Genomic DNA, 20,933 nt, shown 5'->3' with positions numbered 1-20,933 from the left:
CCCACACAAGACCAAAACCATAAGCTCTGTGAGCCAGTCAGGGAAAGCCCAAGTGGAAAAAGAGACGCTTCCCAGGCAGCTGAGCAGGTGATTTCTAATTCAGTTATAGGGAATCTTCATGCTACTCAGAGCCACGGATTTTAACTGACTGCATGGAATAGCCAAAGAAACAACATGCACATTTACCATAGAAGCAAGAGAGAAGAGAAGAGCTTTTCTGACTTTTATGCATTTCTCCTGACGCTGTCATTCTAAAATGGAGAGCCGGGATTCAGAGAAGCATCTTGGTCCTGGTGCATTACCACCTCCTCAAAAACTCTGATAAGTCCTTGAGATACTGTAGCAAATTAATTGAAATTGAAATCACCTAACATTTTTACTTCCTTCAGCAATTCTTCACCTTCGTGCAAAGTGTTACTTAAAATATTAACACTGCCTTACAGCTGCTAGCAGCTGTGTGCTTCTGAATGATAGAAGGTGATGGCTTAATAAGTGATAGAAGATACTGTTTGCATCTGTGCTGCCCTGTCTTTTAGTATTCTCTTTTTCGGCACCTGTAGCCCTAGTCACTAGCATAGTGCCCTGTGCATAGAAATGTTAGCTAAGTGTTTGTTGGATGAGTGAGTGAATAAGGCAGTTAGCTTAAACTCTTTTTGCAGGAAGGTAAAAAATTTATTTCAAAAGGATCTTGTGTACATCATCTTAGTGGGCCTTTGTCATCCTTCCTAATACCCAGCATATGCCCAACACAGAGCAGATGCTCAGCGAGTATTGGATGGATGGATGGATGGAGGGATGGATGGATGGATGGATGGATGGATAATACGGGCAGCGTGTGATCCCACAGCAACCCTGGGAGGCAGGTAGGAGAGGTATTATCATTGTTATAACTATTTTCCAGATGAGTACTATGAGACCCTGAATGCGGAGCCAGTGGACCTGCTCGGGGTTTTGGATATTGAGTGTTCAGTGTCAAGGCCCAGTGTCAGGGCTGGTGTTCTTTCTTCCATGAGAAACAGTGTGGAGTTGGGCTGAAGAACACAAGTCAAACTTGCAAGTCAGAGAAACTTGGGTTTTGAAACCTGGCCCTTGCCCCTTCCTAGCTGTGTGATCTTTGCCAAGCCCCTTACCCTCTGCACCTCAGCTTCCTCTCTGTGAAACGTGTGTTTGTGTGTTTGTACTTGGGGGAGGAGTAATGATAGAACCCACTGCATAAGGCATTAAGTGAGGAGTGACCGGAACAATGTGAGGGCGCGTTTGGCAGTGCTCGACACTCGGCCAGCCTTAGTGACGGTAGCTGGTGCTGCAGTTGTGCTCGCCCTCGTGTGGCCTCCTCTTCAGGGAGAAGGTTCAGGAAAGGCGGTCCTAAGGATGTGCTTTTGGGTTGTGTTTGGGGAAAGGACAGTACAGTATCCCCAGCCCAGGGCCGGGAAGAAAGAAAGAGACTAAAGAGACAGAGCATTCATTCGTTCAGTCACCCTTCCATGAAAGCCTAAAATGTGCAGGAGAAAGGAGAGCATTGGGATGAGCCAGGAAGGGGAGGGATGAGATCGGTTAGTGCCTTCCCTGGTGCAGAATGTAGCCTGCGGTGAGCGGCTGGCAGCTCCTTTACCCTGACACCCTCGCGGGCTTTTCTATCAGTATTACAGGCAGACTTTTTTTAAAATATGGGGAAATAAACAATGCGAGGAAAATATCTTGTCCAAATGAGAATGGCACTGCATAAATATGCTAATAGCATCGTAGCAGATTGGCTTAGGGAGGGGCTGAGAGATCATCCTCTGGGCTGTAATGGCTTTTTCAATGTTGTGCCCTCAGCTTTTAGAGCTTGACACACGGGCACCCAACAAATGTCTGATGAATGAATGAAGGAAGGAGTTCACCTAGTCCAACCTCCTTGTTTTGCATATGAGGAACCCAGTGTCACCTAGCTGTGTTATACGTTCTTAGCTTGAATTTCTAAATATAATGGAAGTACTTAGAATCTTCAATAAGGACTTCTGGCAATCGGTGTTGCTTACCACTGTCAGGACAAAGAGAAGGTCTCATGAGGGGTTCTTTTCTTTAATGGAAAAGAAGGTGATTCACGTGCCCTGACCCTCCAAAATGGAAACGAAATGTGAACACTTAAAATGAGTGGGAGGAAAGGAAAGATCAAGTTGAGTCTGAATCAAAGGAACGTTACTCTGATTGGGGCAGAGAAAAGTTTGTCTGTAGATAAGAATTCTGAAAGAACAAGGAAGACACTTCTTTTGGTATGACAGGCCATGGTAGAAAACTCATCTCTTGTAAATCTATGAAACACTATCAAGCAATCAGAGATATTTTTCATATGGCACATAATACACTAAAAATGCTCTATGAATATCATTAGGCTGGCTAGTACTTTGAGTTGATTTTTCAGTTAGCAGTGTTGGTTTATATTGGGTTATTCTTACTCTGACAACTAATAACTAATATTTCTGTAGGACTTTACAGTTTAAAAAACACTTTCATGTACAGTAAATGATTTAATTTTTCAGCAATCTTATGATGGAGCCTTTGATAGCTACTGCTGGAGAAAACTGAGGCACAGAATGGCCATATGTCTTCCAACCCAAATCCCAAATTCTTACTTCATCAGGCTGCATTTGCTGCAGATGATGCCTCCCCCAGTATCAACAGAACAGGTGTCAAGCCAGTAAGTCAGAGCTGGGTGTGTAGCCAGTACATCTTAACCTTGAATGTGCACACAAATCTCCCGGGATCTTAAAGTGCAGGTCCTAATTCTGGGTCTGGGGTGAGGCCTGAGAGTCCAGCCTTTCTAACAAGTTCCCGGATGTTGCTGACGCTCCTGGTCCGTGGATCTAGAACACAGTTTTTGCTGTTTGTGAATCAGTTATGCTCTCACCTACCGAATTTCCAGACCAAGAGAAAATGTACTCAGAGCTTTCTGCAGCTGATTCATGTCCAGAGAGAGACTGAGGCTGACCCCTGACCCTCTCTTCCTGCCTAGCAAGGATGAAATGGCCACAGCAAGAGGCAGGCACTATTGCCCAGGAGTCAAAACATTGTATAGGGAGTCTTTTAGAAATTTCTGCCCAGATATCATTCACGTTGGAATTCTGGTTCCAAAATATCTATTTTACCTGGAGGGCAGGACAAGAGTGATAAAATCCTGCGCTGAAGAGCCTGAGCAGAATTCTGCATGTGAAGCCAAAGCAATGATGTGTATGTTTTCTTTTAAAGTGACTTAAAGGGTAAAAAAATGCCCATTCTTTGGGGGCATTTTATTAAGACCAGGCGGCCAACCTGGGGAGGTGTGCAATGTCCAGGATGTGGGCAGAGTTTGAGGGGAACACTGAGGTAAGAAGACAGCCCAGGACGGTGGTTCTCAGCCTGGCTAGCCATTAAAACCACTCACGTGCATCAGAAAGTATGAATGCTCTGACTCCACTACAGGGATTTTCAGTTACTTGGTCTGGCCTGGGATCTGGGCATTGGGATTTTTTTTAAGGCTCCAGAGGGGTTGAATGTGCAGCCAAGGTTGAGAACTGCTAGCCTAAGACAAAAATGCTCCAGGATGGAAGACGGAATGAAGAATTTTATCCATATCTATATTAGTCAGTTCTCATTATTTTCACTGCTGATGTTCTGTGAAGTCCCTGTGAACACTGAATTAGCAAACATTGAACCCCCCTGCTGCTAGGGGAAATACTAGGCTAGGTTCCTGCAAACCTCATGACATTTTCATTAACCTATCAATACATAACATTATTTTATATGTGTTTAAAGACATCTTATTTAATACATATTGTTGATTCATTAATATCTGCATTCAAGGCCAACAGCACTCTTACTCATGCTGAACAAAACTTGTCCAATACATGTGTTTTCTCCCTAAAGCACATCACAGCCCCTTGCACTGAACAACACTAGCCAGCACACCAGCCCTACACTTGGGGGCAATTTTAAACAGTAAATCACCAACGAAAAACACCAAAGTTAGAAAAACATGGCACTGAACAACCTTGTAAAGGACACTGGTTTACAGTATGAGAACTGACATGGGAAGGCTGAGCAACAAGGCCTGTTCGACTCCAGCCAGGAACACGTGCTCCAAGGACTCATTTTTTGCCAGTCTGCACAGGTCCGTGAATGACGATGAGAATGCTGCGAGTGTTGAATTTTGGTTACAAGAAATTTTTAGCAAATAGGTGAATTTGCAAATACAGAATCTGTGAATACGGAGGATCAGTGATATATAAGACATAATAGAGGAACACGCACACACTGTATAGTTTGTATGCAGGTCAAGGTGGGCATAGATGTAGATAAGCAAAGAGACCTATGGATCTGAGCTGGCTGTCTGGGGTCAGCCCAGCCCCCCTGATCACCCTACAGCCTGTTGTCTTTGCTGCCCGGATCTTAAGGCTTCAGACAGCCCTCCCCATCTCATATCCAATAAGAAATGAATGCTGTTCAATTCCTGTCCTTAAACTAGAACAGTCCTGGGGCCTGAATTATGCCAGGAACCTCATGCTTGCAGTGTCTCTGGAAGTCTTTTATTGCAGGACTGATTTATAATACCCAAGTCGATGAGTTGAGAGCAATTACGTAAACGCTGTTTCTCTGGGGTAGAGAAGAATGATCCGGTTTAAATGAAAAATGCAGTGCCAAGTCAAAAATTCAAATCATTATGTGTAATTACAGACCACAGTAAATCAATTTTACAAACACAGTACCAATCTCACTGTGTCCCAACACCCACAGGGTCAGGTTGTGACAGTTTAGAATTTGAGAAGAGGCTGAAGGTGAAGAGAAGGTGGGAATTGGGATGCGTGAAGCCTCAATAGCTTGTCTTGAATCACATGGTGATTCAATCAAATATAATTAAGAAACCAGGAGAACCCAAACCATCCAATTTCTCTTAATTAACATCCCCCCCAAATAATCTAATTAGCAGTGTAAGCTCAAATTGTGGTTTTTGTTTTTTGAATGGTCATTTATGTGTATTGTTACACTTGACATTTAGATTGAATGCTTTAATGAAAACAAGAACCAATTCCCTCATCAGTAAATTGCCGGCCGAAATGCTGAGAATCTCCAGTTCTCATTCTTCTATCAAGGAACTAAGTTAAGAATTAGTCAGGACTGCATAATACATTTCTAATTATTTATAACCCGTCTCCTAACACTAGAAAGAAAAGAAAAAAGATTGCTGCTTAATCAAGGCCAAGTTCAGAGTTTCACACTCAAATCCTGGCACCGGTCCTGCGTTTGGCTGGTGCTGAGTTGAGACCCTGATGGCAGTAGGATTTCGGCATCTTCTAATGATGCCAGTCCTTGCCTAATCAGTGCTGTTGCATTTAAGAGCCACCTTGCCCTCTTATCTGGGAGCCTTTTAAGCTCCAGCGGCAGTGAAGACTTTGCCAGTAGTTCAGCTCAAGACAGGAGTTAGTAGACAAGACTCCAAAATATCCTTTGTAAGCCCCTTTTAAGTGTGACCCCCTTCTCCTCTGGACAAGTGCTGCTGGTGGTGTCAAGATGCAAAAGGATACCCTGATGATTTGTGCAGTGACTCTGGTAGTGGCCTTGGGATTGACGCTCTGACGGGGGGCTTGGTTGCTCAATCATGAAACCCTGGCTATTGCAGTTCCAAACTTGGATTGCTTTGCTGGTACCCGCGTTCAGTCAGCAGCCGGGGAGTGTTAAACACAGGATGGACAGCGCATTTTGTAAACCTAAGAAGCACTTCCTGGATAGACATGTGAGCTGAGGTAACAGTGATTACAATTTGAGAGTTATCTTTTAAGAAAGGGGTAGGAGGGTAGTTTTGTCATCAAACATCTAACTTTCTGAGTTTCTCCACTCTCTTCCTTAAACACAGTGACTGGAGCATTTTTATGGACACACTGGTAAACAAAAAAGGAAATAGCTGCTTCAGTCCACTCCTGGCCACTTGCTTGACTCAAATATTTTCTTTACTTGGTGTCATAATCGAAATGATTCAAATTCTGCAACTCTGTCTAAACTCTTCACTCACCACGTGGGTAGAAATTCCACGGACAAACCTAAGGTCTAAGAAGCCTAAGGGTTAAGCACATATAGATATAACTATAGATATGAAAAGGAACATAATTCAGGAAAGTAGAAGTGAACCCAATATACAGGAACCTTAGAAATGGCTGGGTTGATTCCACAGTCCCTCGAATTGGCTGAAACATCTGCTTCAGTGGTGTCAAGTTACTTCCATAGTTGGTGTCATTGGTTTTGATAGAATGGAATGAGAGGATTTGGGCAGTTCCCTTATAGGACTGCTTGATTTGAAGTTCAACTTGTAAGATTCTACTGATTTCTTTAAAATGTATATATTGTCTTCTTGTCTAACTTATAAATAATGACAGTGTAAAGTCAAACAGCAGTTTTCTAAAATAGATTTTCTAGGATGACACCCAGTTTTGCCATTATAGAAACTGACAAAAGAGGACAAATGAAATGTACAAAAGATTAATGCAGCAATAAAAGTCTGCCAGAAACATTCTAATTTACTTCTTAAAAGCCTAAATGTTTAAGTGATAATGTGAAGGCAGAAACATACATCTTTGCTCTGCCCAAAGGCCTAGCCTTCTGTGGAGTAATAAGGGCTGACACCAGTGACAAGGACTCGCATCATGGAAAAACCTCTCCAGGTGCTTTTCCCTGCGTCAGAATGTGTTCACTTCAATATGGTATGAAAATGAGACTGAACGGGGAAAAAGAGATTTGGCAGTGGGTATTTGTCAGCCTTGTTGGCATGTTCTTTGCGGCTCTGTCTTCTTCTAGAGTCTCCATTTGTTTTGTTTTGTTGCATAGGCGAGTGTATACTTTCTCTTCAGAGAGCGTGTGGCTTCCTCCCTGGGCTTGTCGGGAACACCCGGTCCACCCCCTATGTCTTTGCTTTGTAGCCTGCTCTTTCTTCTTCCCCCAGGATGAGGTGGAGTCTAAAGCTGTTTGGGGGAATCATCTTCTGGTGTCCAGATGTTGTGAGCACTGGTTTTCCAAACTTTTGGACAAGAAGCAGAGCACAAGCATGCAGAGTTGAGGCATATAACCTTTCAGATTTGCTTTTAATCTATTCCCTGAAGCAATGAGACAGAGCATGTTAATTTTAACCGTAATAATTAATACTCCCTTCCCCCTCCAACTCCCGACACAAATCTGTTCTTGGCCATGAATGTGACTGGTGTTGTCTTTTTTTTGCATGATGTCACTGATTAAATACCCAAGTTTTTGTTTTTTTTTTTTTAATGTATTCTTGCAGTACTATTAATCTTTTCTTCCCCAAAGATTCCCACCACAGGGCCTCAGATTACTGGTTGTGGCACCACAAAACCAACTAAAGAAGAGGAATCCAGGGTCTAATGTCGTTTCGCCACTGAGCCTTACTCAAAGATGTTGGCTTTTTTAAAAAGCAAATGTCTAGAATTATGCATACAAGTGGTGTTAGCAGAACTCTACTCTTTGAAAATGGAAAGCCTTCAGTAACAGTTCCTTAGATGCTCTGAAATCAGTGTTCTCAGAAGAAACTCTTGGGATGGCACCCGAAAGATGCCTGTTAAGCAGGCCTAAACTAAGGGGATGAACAGACACACTCTCCCCAGTAACTTTGAAACAATAGCCATAGCTATTTTATAGCTGGCAATGGCTTGAGCTTTTTCTCCTTTAAACTTGACAAGTATCAAACCACCTCCTGCAGCAAAACTCTCAAATTGGTGTATTCAGCAAAGGTTCTACTGATACTTCCGAATTTTGGGGAGTAGGTCTAGAAAATATTGTTAAAGTACACCATTAGCAACACGTAAGTCGAATATTCCCCGTGCTTTTTCATAGCCTGTTAACACACGTAACGTGTATCACCCGAGTAGGGAATTGACCCAGACCTTTTCATTCGGGAAAGAAATTCTAAGTTAATATTTAAAAATAATATGCAAATGTTTGATTTCCTCATTCTACTTTTTAAAATCCCTAAATTAGAATGAGTTGTTTTTGTAAAGTTTAGTCATACTAGCAATTAGATTGAGTTCTGTCACATGAGCATCTAGAATTTGAAAAATTAACAAAGCATTAAGTTTTTCTGTGAAGGCCAACTTCTTGAATTAGAAATGGAGAGACTGGCTTAGGAAGAAAGAAGAGTGAAATTGCAAATCATGTCTACGTGGCTGAACTCATGAGGGCCTGATGAGGCTGCAGAGCCCAACCTTGGGTTGAGAAGACAGGTTATTGGGTTTGATGAAAGAGAATGACATTAGGAGTATGGGTGTACTTGATGCCCTTATTCAAAAGGAAATCAGCTTCAGCAGTCTAGATTCTAGACTCCAGGGCAAAATGCTGAGCCTGGAGATAGGTGGAAACTCACAGTGGTAGCAATGAGACCTGGTGGTGGAGTGAACTTGAGGAGGTAGTGGAACTGTGAAAGGCACCAGAGGACTTTAAGCATACGAGTTCCCGAGGCCACTCGGTGCCCGTGGAACTCAGCAAACACAGCAGAGAATAGCGGTCATCTCTATCATTTATTGAGTTCGGGCCTCAGTTTTTAACAAAAAACTGGGATCCCCGTAAGACAATAATTGTACTTCAAATCTGATGATGAAAAAAATGACAAAAAGAGCTATGAATTCAGCAAATATAAATGAATTTATATTTTATTAATTTTAATACTCTCTACATACGTATAAAAACCACGTATAGCACAGCGTCTCATCTACTAACCGGTGCACGTAGGGATTCCCAGGTCCTTCCACTACCCAGGGGCCCCCAGCTCACAACATAGGGATTATTGGATTACATTGCCTTTCAGGGCCTTGCAGCTCTGAAATGTTATTAATCTATGCTCATAATACTAATTTTAAAGCATTACTTGCATTCACTGTATAAATTTAAGGAGAACAGAGAAGTATGCAATGTATCTTTGAAAGATCCCCATTACCGTTTGTTAGGATAAAGTTTCAGTGTAAGAGTTGAGCTTCAGTTGTCCGAACTGTTTGTGTATGAGGATCACTTCACTCCTTGACAGTGGGGTACAGTCTTAACCTAACAGTGGACCAAGGAAATAGCTGGGGCCGTATCCCAAACCTTCCTCTTTCCACAAACCCCATTATTTGTCATATTAGAAGGCAGGAGAAGTAGTTATACCTAATTTTCTTTAAAAAGTCTATCTTGAAAAGTCTCTTCCTGAACCTTATTTCAATAGCTAAAAATCAAGGCAAAGTCAAGTTTGGTCACAGGAAAGGGGAAAGAAATCTGATTTCCAGGCTTTCAAGAAAATACTTAAAAGAACAGAACCCAGTGCCAGGTATCGTATTTTCCCCTAAAAATGTGTTGAAAGTAGCCTCATGAAAGATGCTTGGAGATGAAAAAGAAATCATAAGGTTAAAGGAGGTCAGAGACGGCGGCTGGCCCCGAATGGTATGACAGAGTTTTTGGCCAGATTATAAGACCCTCTGTCCTCACATCATACTGCTCCACTGCTGAAGCAAGATTATTTTTAGCTGCTTTTCCCATATTTCAACTAGACTTGCTCAATATTTATTATTTATTTTTAGTTTACTTGACGTTATAAATGTTCCAACTATTATAGTACTCTACTGTCATATGTACACATACATACATACATATATATGTGTACATACCTGAGATTTCCTATTCCTAAAAATATAAGCGATACAGGCTCTATACTCTACACAGTATTAAGTTTTAGCTTCAGTTTTTTCAAGAGCAAGAGTCACAATTTTGCCCCCCTGGGCAATTGTTAGAATGAATCCCCCCTGAAATATGCTGTCCCTCCAACGCTCATTATTATAAAGTCACAAAATTCAGGACCTCGGTTCAGCTGGAACTTGCTAACTTCTCATCAATAGTGAGACTTTTTTTCAAGGTGTGCTTAATTCTGCATCATTTGAATATTACTCTGGGGCAGCTTAAGTCTCAGTGGAGCGCTGCTGTTGTCTGGCGTGCAGCAGTCAGCAAGCGAGAGCATTCAAAAGGTCTGCCTCTAGCTAGAGTTATTCTGGGGCAGCTAACACGGTGTGAAGAGCTTCTCAGAAGCCTGACTTCACTGCTCTCCCCTCCCTACTCATAGGGAAAGGAATGTTATTTATTTATTTTTGCCTGAATATCCATCCTTCCTCTATTTACCACCACTTCAGATGAGTTCTTTTGGTTGAAAAGAAAAAGGAGTCATGGGACAGCCATCTACCCTTTGCCCCGGGCCACCTCATTCCTTCCACTGCTGTGTGGCCTGTTTTCTCACACTCTTTCTGTCCATGGCGTTTATTCTTTCCTCTGCTATTTTATGCCAAACAAAGTACTCCAGCACCTGAAGTAATACCAAATTCCGCTCCGCGGTCACCATTACCTCTACCTGAAGATTTGTCTTCACCCCAAAGTGGCCTTGTCGGCAGGTGACCTGTCACCTGCTCCAGTCTCCTTCCCACAGGAAGGTGAGCCTGTATTGCCTCCAGGCCTCAGTTCCCTTTGGAGAAATGAGGTGTTTGCCCCGCACAACTTGGCTTTCATGTAGGTGTGGGCCCCCGCTGGCTCTCAATCCACGGCCCTCTCTGCAAACCAAACCAGAAGCTTAACGAGAAGCACTGTGCTTGGTTGCTATGGCAGGTTCGCTCCTAAGGGGGCATTTCTGAGTTTGGTGCCAGCTGTGGGAATCTTTATGATACAGACAGGGTGGGGCCTTAGGTAGAAAGTCCCTAGGAAAAGGTCCTTGTACCTCAGGTATAATCGATTTTTATTGGAGACAGAGACCAACCAAGCTCGTGCCATAATCCCTGTAGCTTCAGTCAAGCTCAGGGATATATGAAGAAATGGGTGTAGATTTCTATGAACAAATCCCTGTAAGTCCTGGGAAGTTAGGTAAACATTTAGTAGATTCCTTGGACACTGACAGCCTCCCCAAGGACACCCATCAGTGGGGAGGTAGCATGGATTTTAAGAAAACTTTCGGTGGAAAGAAGCAAATTGGCTTCATCTAATAACGGAATTCAACTGCTACCTGTGTATGGTATTGTTCTCCACATCCAAAAACGGGGACTCTCTTAGCAGTGTCACCACTCATGGTTATGGATTCAGTTATAGCCTCTAACCAGGTGGAATGCTAAGGGTTCCAGCAGCTCTGAGCTGTGTGTCTCTCTTTGGCAAGGCCTGTTTTTATGGTTTCGGGCTCACTCTAATCCTGGCTGTGAAGAGGAGCCCCCGTTTCCACTCTGGGCACACCTGGCTGGCACCATTCAGAGCATCCACCAGATATTCTGAAATGGTTGCAGAGGTACCAGGAAGCAAAGACATCTCAGCTGGAAAGTCCCAGCACTTGGGGCAGCCCTGAACAAGTCTGCCCAATTTTGTATAAATACTTAGACAGGCATGAAATGAATTTTCTGGATGTCTGGCTTTTCTTCCTATTGGCTTCTCTCTTCATTTTTGCTGCTGCTTCCTTTTTCTTTTTTTCTTTTTCTGCTTTTTCTTTTTTCTTTTTCTTTTTCTCTTGCTAATTCGGATCCAACCAGGTAGCAATGCATTTTCCAGGGAGCCTTTTTAAATAGTTTCTTCCGTAGTCTATTTAGTGGAAATGCAAGCTGTTTCAGCCTGTTAGGATCCAAAACAATTTTTTAACATTGTTCCCTTTGCATATTTTGAAGTTAGATGATAATTCCTTGCCTTTGATAGAATCGACCCAAATTAGAAATTTCTCGGGTTACAGATACTAAACTCGGCAGCTCCCTTTTTCCCTCCCTTTTTTGTTAATAAGGAAGTTTCTACCCCTTCTGATTGTCCCTCTTTCACACACAAGACTGCCCTTCTGGCCACATGAAGCCAAACGGAAACACTGACAGCAGAGGTGTGAGCCCCATGGCTCTCGGGGCCTGGTTAATGCCAGCTGACCATGGGCAGCCTGCCCTCACCTCTACTGCCCCAAACACACTGTTTGCAAACACTCAGACTTTATCTTTTTAAGTGGGGGGCAAGGGAGCCTGCTGTTCAGGTCTCTATGTGGGTGCTGCCCCAGCAGAATGCGGTTTAACAGAAAGCGGAACTTCTTACATGGGGATGTCAGGTCTGCTGACTAAAAAACACACAAAGATGAACGCCAGCAAAGCATTGCTAGTCCGGACTTGGGAGAGTAAATACCTCACTGGAGGGGATAGAGCCTGAGATGGAACTTAATGGCTTCCCTGAAAAATGTTTAAAAATGCATGTGGCTCAATTCCACGTTAACACTGCAGCAGTCAAAATAAACTGGACCTGTCAGTAGCCAGCGCAGAGAGAAAGTTATGAATAGACTTATTTTGTAAGGTTGTCACTTTACACGCCCAGAAAAACCAACCAAGGGTAACGTCGGCTCCCTCGGCGTTGATTTTGGTTAAATCCCTGCCTTGAATGACCTCAATTTAATTTGGCTAGTTATATGTGAGTTGTTGCTTTTTCCTGGTTTTCTGGAAAAGAAATTAAAAATGGGGGCTACACAGATGTTGCCCACTGCACGGAAGGGCTGAACACGCACCCCACTGGCTTCTGAATGAACGCCTTGTTACCTGGAAGTGTTTTCAATGTAAAGTTTGGCATTAACCTGCGAAGCCAAGAGAAAGAATCGGCCCTTTCACGCACAGCTGCTGTGTCCCGTACCCCTGGTAGTGTTGGGCCCCTCGCTGAGCCTGCACCCCCTTCAGAGGTGATGGTTCCCCCGATTCCTGGTTGGAAGGACTAGTCCACTTCGTCTAGCTCAGCCCAGCAAAGATCCCCAACGATGATGACCGGCCTGCCTGCCCTTCCAGAAGTCCACCCTTAATGACATGGGTAATGTCGGGTTTTGTGTGTTTCCTCCCCTGCAAAAAAATTATCCAGGACATGTTCTTTTCAGTCCTGGCAGATGGCCACTTAGCCAGGCTGTCAAGCCTCACCTGATTTATGGGGCTACTACTCCAAATCCTGATTTCTAGAGTTGGAACTAAACCCAGATCCCAACCCACAAAAGCACAGGTCTGGGCACTATAGATGTAGCCTCCCTGGAGAAGCCCAACCCACCCAGAGGTACATACAGCATCCTTTTTAATCACCCCGAAGGGAAGGGCCACCCCATGCCCACTGATGCAGTAATAAGACAGCGCCATCTCTCAGGGTGAAGAGGTACTGTGGGTTCTTCTGCGGCCCAGGCTAAAGGGGGGGGAATAACCTATTTCATTTTATTTTTTTTTTCCAGTTCTCTCAGGCCAGGCACACCACAGCCCTTTGAAACGATCTGTGTCCCTTACCCCACCCATGAATGTGCCAAACCAGCCTCTAGGACATGGATGGATGTCTCATGAGGACTTACGAGCTAGAGGACCCCAGTGCCTCCCATCCGATCATGCCCCCCTGTCACCACAAAGCAGTGTAGCCTCTTCAGGAAGTGGTGGGAGTGAACACTTAGAAGATCAGACCACTGCTCGTAACACATTCCAAGAAGAAGGTAGTGGTATGAAAGGTGAGTGACTACCACTGGCAACAGAGTCCATCCCTTTATTTGGAATCAGGAGGGTGAGAAGAGAGGTAGGCAGCAAGGAGGAAAGAGCCCGCCCCTCCCCAGGCTGATGGAGTTGACCGTGGAGGAAAGGGCTCGGATTCCCCTTCCAGGGCTTCTTGCCAAAACCTGGGAAGAGCAAGAGAGGTCAACACCCTCTTTTTTTTGAATGCAGTGACTTGCGGACAATTAAATGTGTCACAGCTGGCGGTGACAGCATCTACTGTTTGCACGTACGTTCCTCGGTCTGCCCTGTTTGTAAAGATGCTGAGCTGCTCCAGCCTTCTACCTCACTGCTCTGGCCAGGGAACCGTCAATAATTTAGCAAAACAAACCACAGGATCTTTTTTTCAAATCTCTCTTAGTGTACAATCGTAGTGTTGCTTTCTTTCCTCTCTCCCTTTTCCTTTGATATCCAAAGAAGCTTGCAAACCCTTTTTCTCTGCATCTGTTTAAGGGACATGAAAAAAATACCACTGAGACTCTCTGACAGTGTTTTAAGCCTAATAACAGATTTGCATACAGGTGATAAAGGCCTTTTGTGCAGCATACATAAATGTTCCTACATTGCCCTGTAAATCTCTCCTCTTCTAAAGATACTCATCGGGAGATAGAGATTTCCAAATCACCCATGGTAGGTTCAGAGAGGATAGGCACATTCTGTATTTTTTAGGTGCAAGTTGTTCAAGGGCTGCGAAGCCCTGAGGGAAAGATGCTCATCAGAGACACACTAATAACAATTTTAGATGGAGAAACAAGAGCTAGTCGTGCTCCTGGGACCACGATGCTGAGGGGAGGCTCTGAGGGTGCCCTCGTTGCTGGCATGCATAGTCCTGAGGTTGTGCTGTTTCTGATCGTACCCTTGAGAAGAACTAGTGTTGACATAGGAGGCTGTGTACTGAGTTTCCTCCCCGCCACAGAAGCGTGGCACAGGGAGATGCCCGCCATTGCCCAGGTGCTGGTTGTAAGTGAGCGCCAGGCTGAAGAATGGAGCTTGTCCACCAGGGGACATGAATCTGACACAAAGACACTTCCCTGGAGCATTCCTCCCTCCCAGCTGCTCAGGCCAGCATCCTCCCATCCCATCGCAATCTGTGGTGGGTACTGTGCTGAGTGCCCAGAGAGGGTGGGACACATCTTGATGTTTTCCTCTCTCTGGTGATACAAATGAGTCATTAAAGGTGTTTAACAGGCAGCAAAAGCAATGGCTTCTTTTGGCACGGTGGGGATGTGTGTCCTCTTTTCTTTCTCTTTCACAGTTCTCGGGGAAATGTGTCGTAATTTTGGAGACCTACCCAAACCCATTTTTGAGTTTATGCTACATGGTTCTGTGTTCAAGCAGCTGAGCCCCGGGGGGATGGGTAGTAGGGGAGGCTCAGCCATGCTTGGCCCAAGAGGGGTAGAAGTCGTGGTTACTCAGGACTAGCTTCTTGCCGAGTGAAGTGGAGCATCTGGGCAAGTGGGGTGTCTGGACAGATGGTTTCCAAGAAAGCTACGTGCGGTTCTAATTGGTAACCTTGGGAAGGAGGCCTGGCCTTTACGTTGAAGGGCTTGGAGGGTCTTGCAGGAAGCCTGTTGTTCTCCAGGACACAGGCCTCGCCCAGAGGAATGCTGGGTCTGCTGTCTGCTCATAGGAGCTTCGTTATCTTTTCTTTCTTTTTTCCTTTTGCTTTCTTTTCTTGGTTTTCTTTCTTTGTTTTTGGTTGTGAAGCCCTCTGTATACCTTAGACATTCTCCCAAAGCAGGTAAATGTGTGCTCATTGCATGCTGGCCTTTCGAGGTGAGAAATGAGTAATGAGAGCAGGCTTTTAAAGAGAAATGAATGAGAGAAAAATGGAATAAATGTCCTGTCCCTGTTTTAGAATAAAAGCCAAAATATTCCAAAGTTCAAGGAACATCCCGTATATCAGCTTCTTCGATTCCTTCTTTTAGAATTGATGAGAGTTGTCCCCTCAGAGCTTCTTCGATCTGAAAATGATGCAGATAAGATCTGATAGCCAAGATTTTCTTTATAGGCCCAAGGCATGTGATCAGAAAACAGGCTCTTTGGTGACAGGACTAAACAGAGGACCCTCTTCTGTGTATATCCACCTTCTGCTGACCTACTGAATGGTCCTTCTCCCAACGTATACGGTCCTTAGTGAATTAAATGGCAAAGCCTATTTGAAGGAAGGAACATGATAGACGATGAGGGTTCTATGTGTGGGAAAAGTATATTTGCAGTTCAGCTGGTAGGTCAAGCCGTAGAAACATCCACACCTGAAAACAGCATCATTCCAGAGTGTCGGGGCCAGTGTTTACGCCACATGAATGCCCCTCCCCCGCTGCACCTGGCAACAGCTTCCCTCGAAGGCCACCCCTGAGGACGCCCACCATCTAGCGCTGCTCAGGATGGCCTCCCAGGAGAGCGCAGAAGCAACCCTTAATGAGCCTGTCCTAAGAGTGTGTCATCCGATTCCCCTGTCCAAGAGCAGACACCGGTTTAAATTTCCAAATTAATTTGTATTTTTCTGAGAAATGGCATCTGAAATCAAATGAAGTGCTTTTAAAGAGAGCTAGCTCTTCCTCTTGGATCCACGTCTCTTCCTTTCTGTGACCTGGCCCTTTGGCAGGAGTGTCAGCCTTTGAAAGCTACTTTCTGGTCCACCTCAGGATGCCATCATCTAACTGCTATTTTCCTACTCTTTAGACACCCAGTTTACGAGAACAGCAAGGAATCTGTAGTAGAATTTGGAGGAGTTCCAAATCTCCAGAGGATGCATGTCAGCCCTCACCCCACACCTTGGGAAAAGAATAAAAATTCCCGTAATTGAGCTTAATTTAGTGTGAATTCATCTTTCTTGACAGCAGCTGTGCATACTTTGCCGAAACACTGTGTTCATCTGAGGCTTCCTTTTCATCCAGACAGATGAGCCAGGTTTGGCTACACATCGTCCCTTAGGAATGTGCCTCTTGGGTCCAGAGTGGGAAATAAAGCTCACAGCCCAGCATTCTTGCCCTTTTGATTTTTCACAAACAACCATCTCTCCCTCTTTTTGTCTTGGTGTCAGCGTTCCCTGCCAGGGATTGTCACTAAGTTCTCTCCCAAGTAGACCAGCTCCTGCTCTCAGAGGATTAACATCATCTGCCTGCTTTGCTTTGTTTTTCCTTTTATCGTAAACACACATCCTGAAGGTTTAAGTCAGCTCTGAAGCACAGAGTGGATGTCCCTGGCAGTAGGGATCTCAAACTAATATCTCAGGCTCAGGGAAGCATGGGATCAGCCACTCAACTAGAAATTAATGAACAGAAGTGGGACACTGAGTGGGAACATGGAAGTTTCCCCTTCAACATGCCCTGTGGAGGCTACTGGTTATACATGTTTGCACTGAATAGGCTGATTGCGGTTTCTAAATTCAGTTGTCCTTGTTCCTTGCAAAAGCTTCACTGTGACTTATCCCAGGGGAAAGATTCTTGATTCTAAGTTGACACTCAATTATATTCTTCTCCCCCTCCATATCACATGAGTAGAATGTGCTCTCTTACCCCTTCGCTCATACAAAGCCTCCAGGTGGCCAAGAGGGAAAAAAATGACATTCCCATAAATTCCTGAAAGGAAAAGAAAATAGAGAACAGAATTTCATTGGTGGGAGAAGTACATTTGCCCCTCCTATTAGCATCACGTCTTCAGAAATTTTGTATAAACCCAACACTTAAAGACTTATCCAAAGGCAAGGGCTGTTCATGAGTGATAATGGCTGTTCTGTGGGAACAGAGATAAGGGAAGAAAGACTGATTAACAGGTTTCATTTTTGTCCTCAGCAAGTCAGCTGCCTTTCTTGAGCGCTTGCTGAGAGAGGCTTTGGACTGGCTATTGGGGAGACAGAGGTGAAGGAGATGGTTCCTGCCTCAAGGGACTCGCTATCATGTGAGCAACAAACAGAGACCTGATGCATGTGCACATCTGTGAACATATCTTGTCTCAGAGACTTGCCCTGGGTCGAGGCAGGCAGCAAGGAGTGCCCTAATTCAAAGTGGAAGGAAGTCAAGGAAAGTTCCTGGAGGGGGAGAGGCCTGGAGCTTCAGCTCGGAGCAGGATTACAGATTAGCCAAATATATAAGGTGAGGGAAGGGCATTCTATGCAGAGGGAATGTTATTCGTGAAAGCATGGTTATGAGACAGCTTGACCAAGTGCATCATCCGATGGCTTGTGTGTTAGGGGCACATGGCAACAATGTCTGGAGAGGGAAGAGCCAGATGCTAGGCATTGCAAAAGATTGGAGCTTTTATCCTGACATGGAAGGAATTTAGCAGCAGAATGACCTGCTTGGATTTACATATTAGAAATAGGACCTGAACAGAAGAGTGGGAGGCATATCAAAGTAGGGGAGGGGCAGGGGATCCTGGATTTGGAGGCCAGCTGGGAGGTGGGGGATGTTTCAGTAACTGAGGAGGACAATGAATTTGGACCAAGCCGAACAAAGGAGACAAGGTAGTGTGTTCGTGGGGTCTTCGTAAGATAGACCTGAGGGAGCTCTGAATTGAATCGCACTGATTGAATGTAGACAGGGGTGGAGCAAGAGGAATTTAGGACGATGCCCAGCTTTTTGCCTGGGACATCTGGGTAGCCCATGATGTCATCGACAGCAAAGAGTAAATTGGGAAAGAAACAGACTGGGAGGACAGCGTGCAGCGGGGGCTGAGCGTGGGCACCTGTAGAAGATTCCAGTGGAGGCGCTCCAGCCAGGACCACAGTGCACCATGCTCTCCCCTGGCTCAGCCCCCCTAAGAGCCCTGGCTCCCCTCCTCACCTGCACAGTAAGCATTCTGCCTCCCTGCGGTGAAGTTCCTGTGGGGAATTCACTAGACTTCTGGCTAGTAAGGCCCGTAGATTTAGTCTCCTAAGACTGAGAAGCTCCATGATTTTCTCATTGCAGTTGTCGGTGTGAGAGGGGTAGAGATGAGGGGGTGGGGTCTGTTTCTCTTGAGATGAGCTTCAACCTCCCCAATATGAATTAACATTGGCTGGTATGCTTATGAGGTATGGAACTATGTTAGTATAAAAATATAGGGGTAATTTAAACTTACATTGTTTGCATATAGATATGATAAAGGTAAAAAAGAAACCTTTGGGTCCAGTAAACAGCGATTAAGAGCGGAGGGAACCATGAAAATAGGCTCAGGTTTTCTTTTCTAAAGAATCTTCCTTAGATGAAACTTACGTAAACTTTTTTTTCTCCATAACAAAGGAAATATATTGCCTATTCTGAAATAGCGGGTTTGGGGTTTTGAGTTGGTTTTGAAATGTAGACCTTTGAACTTCTGCCTGTCTTAGAATGAGATGAGGAAAAAAAAATATTGAGAAGTGTTATTTTGGTAAGACAAAGGAACCCATCAGAAACCTTTGTAAGAAAGGTTGTGAATACAGCATTTCTGAGGGTCATAAGGATGTGAGTGACGGAGAGGGAGTGACACAGCCCCGTGTGTGGCTGGGACACTTTTCAGCATGGCTGTCATGGGAACAAGTTACTATTTTCTGAATGCTGACTTTCTAGATGCTGTCTCGAATTCATCTAACTTAAAGGCCAGGATTTAGTAAACTTACTTCACTTTCTTTATTCCCAAATGCCAACATACAACCTGTGTGGATAGGTCCTAATGGGCTCAGACTTGTGCTTCCTCTTTTCAGATAGGCTGAGAGGCCCTGATATCTTTGAAATGTAAATCCCCAGGATTCCCCCAAATTCTAAAGGTTGTGAGACTTATAGCTGCTATTTCTTACAAAGTGTATGTCTTCAGCTAAAGTGCTTTAAGGACAGCTGTCGATGTGGAACCCAGCTGCTGTTGACGCAAAGCAGGCTAAGAGTAGAACACCACTTACGGGTGTCATAGCCGATGGAAACTGCGAGAAATTTAGTCCTTCTGTTTGTATCAAACCCTTCAAAGAGGGTATTTTACCCAAACTCGACCATCTCTGTGCCTTCCAAGACCCACACATGCTCCCCACAAGTGTGGAAGCCGGAGGCCACCATGGACACGTCCCAGGATGGCAGAGCCCACTCCAGCTCCACAGGGACCCGAGACCAAGGCACCTTCTTTCTTTTGCTCAAAGGCTGGTATGGAATGGGGCTGTTCATTCCGCTCTGGCCAAAAATAGACAGGCTTCCATTATCTTAATGATGCTGCTAGACTTCTTCATTTTCAAAAGACATGTTTTCCTTCTTGCTTCAACCCTGAAGAGTTAGTCCCTTCTTGCTCCTACGTTGGCTCTTCTCCCTCAAAGACCAAGGATGCAGTCGTGTCTTGGAGAGAGAGAGGGAGTTGTTTGAGATTAGCCTGGCTCTCCGTGGCGAGTGGGAGTTGCTCTTCCATTTGCAGGTACCAGGACCACCACAGTGAAGCCTCTTGTGGAAAAGGCGGCTGTTCATGGTTCTGTCTTCCAGGGATGCCTAACTCCCTACCCTTTACATCGCTCCCCATATTGAGCTCTTCTGCAATATTGGTTCCATCTTTCTCTCTTGTGGGGCCCCCTTGTTTGTGGGGCAGGTGCTGCATGGCCTGTTGACCTGAATGATATTTACAGCCATTCCAGCAGCAGGCATTTGAGCAAAGCAGCCCAAGTTCTAACTGGAGCTCAGCTTCTGTGTGAGCTGTAATATGCACCACAAAGCCTCTCTGTGGCTGATTTATCCAAACTCTAAAAGGTAAATAGAAAGCGTAATGGGAAACTTGACCCATTGGTAAAGACCAAGAGGTAGACATACCAGGGTATAAAAGATGGGTGAAGCACTATTATCAAAAACGCCCATGAGAAGATAAAACACCGTGGACTGCAGCAAGATGTAGAGGAGCTTCATAAGGATGGACACTGTGGCATGGGAGCCCACTGTCCACACGTGGATGGTGCTGCTTTCTCCCAGAAACTTCCTACCCTTTGCCCTTGTCAGTTTCCTTCATGGGCTTCTCTTCCCTCACCTTCCCCTAAAAGCCTGGTACTCCCAGGGCTCCACCTTGGCTCTCCCCTCTTCCCTGAGTAATCTCACCCACTTCCGTGGCTAAAACAACTACCATGTGCTACTGACAAGGAAAGTGGTTCTCCAGCTCAGCCCCCTCTTCAGAGGTCTTGACCAGCTGACTTCTCCGCCTGGGTGGCTCAAAGGTGATGACACTCAGCTGACCTAAAATGGAGTTCACCATCTCTCTCCTCTCACCCCAAATCTGATGCTCCCCTATACTTTCCTACCAAACCTACTCAGAGGAACCATTTTAGGCTCCTTTCTCTCCCTTATTCCCTGTACTTCCTTAATCTTCAAGTGCTGTGGATTTACATACTTTCCTTCTCCTCTGCCACTGCCCTCCTGAGCTTGGCTTCATCTCCTGGCCTCCACTCCCACTTCATCCAGCCCAGCCTTTACATCGACAGCCATC

General features: G+C 44.8%; 1 protein-coding gene across 9 annotated transcripts in view; it reads left to right on the top strand.

The window, feature by feature from the left end:
* SAMD4A (sterile alpha motif domain containing 4A) overlaps positions 1-20,933 on the top strand; it is a 224,606-nt gene that overhangs the window by 158,633 nt on the left and 45,040 nt on the right. For 7 of the 9 annotated variants that reach the window (XR_014242965.1, XR_014242966.1, XM_082386513.1 and 4 more), the window contains exon 4: positions 13,226-13,489. The exons of the other annotated variants lie outside the window; for them this stretch is intronic. Coding sequence is in view for 5 of the 7 variants with exons in the window: in XM_082386513.1 (XP_082242639.1) it covers positions 13,226-13,489 (264 nt within the window). In the remaining 2 variants the exon portion in view is untranslated. The remainder of the gene's footprint in view (positions 1-13,225; positions 13,490-20,933) is intronic. 9 annotated transcript variants of the gene reach the window in all.

This window comes from Balaenoptera borealis (assembly GCF_965194805.1).
Source record: "Balaenoptera borealis genome assembly, chromosome: 3".
Taxonomy (NCBI): Eukaryota; Metazoa; Chordata; class Mammalia; order Artiodactyla; family Balaenopteridae; genus Balaenoptera; species Balaenoptera borealis.
This window is presented reverse-complemented; position numbering and strand designations above follow the sequence as displayed.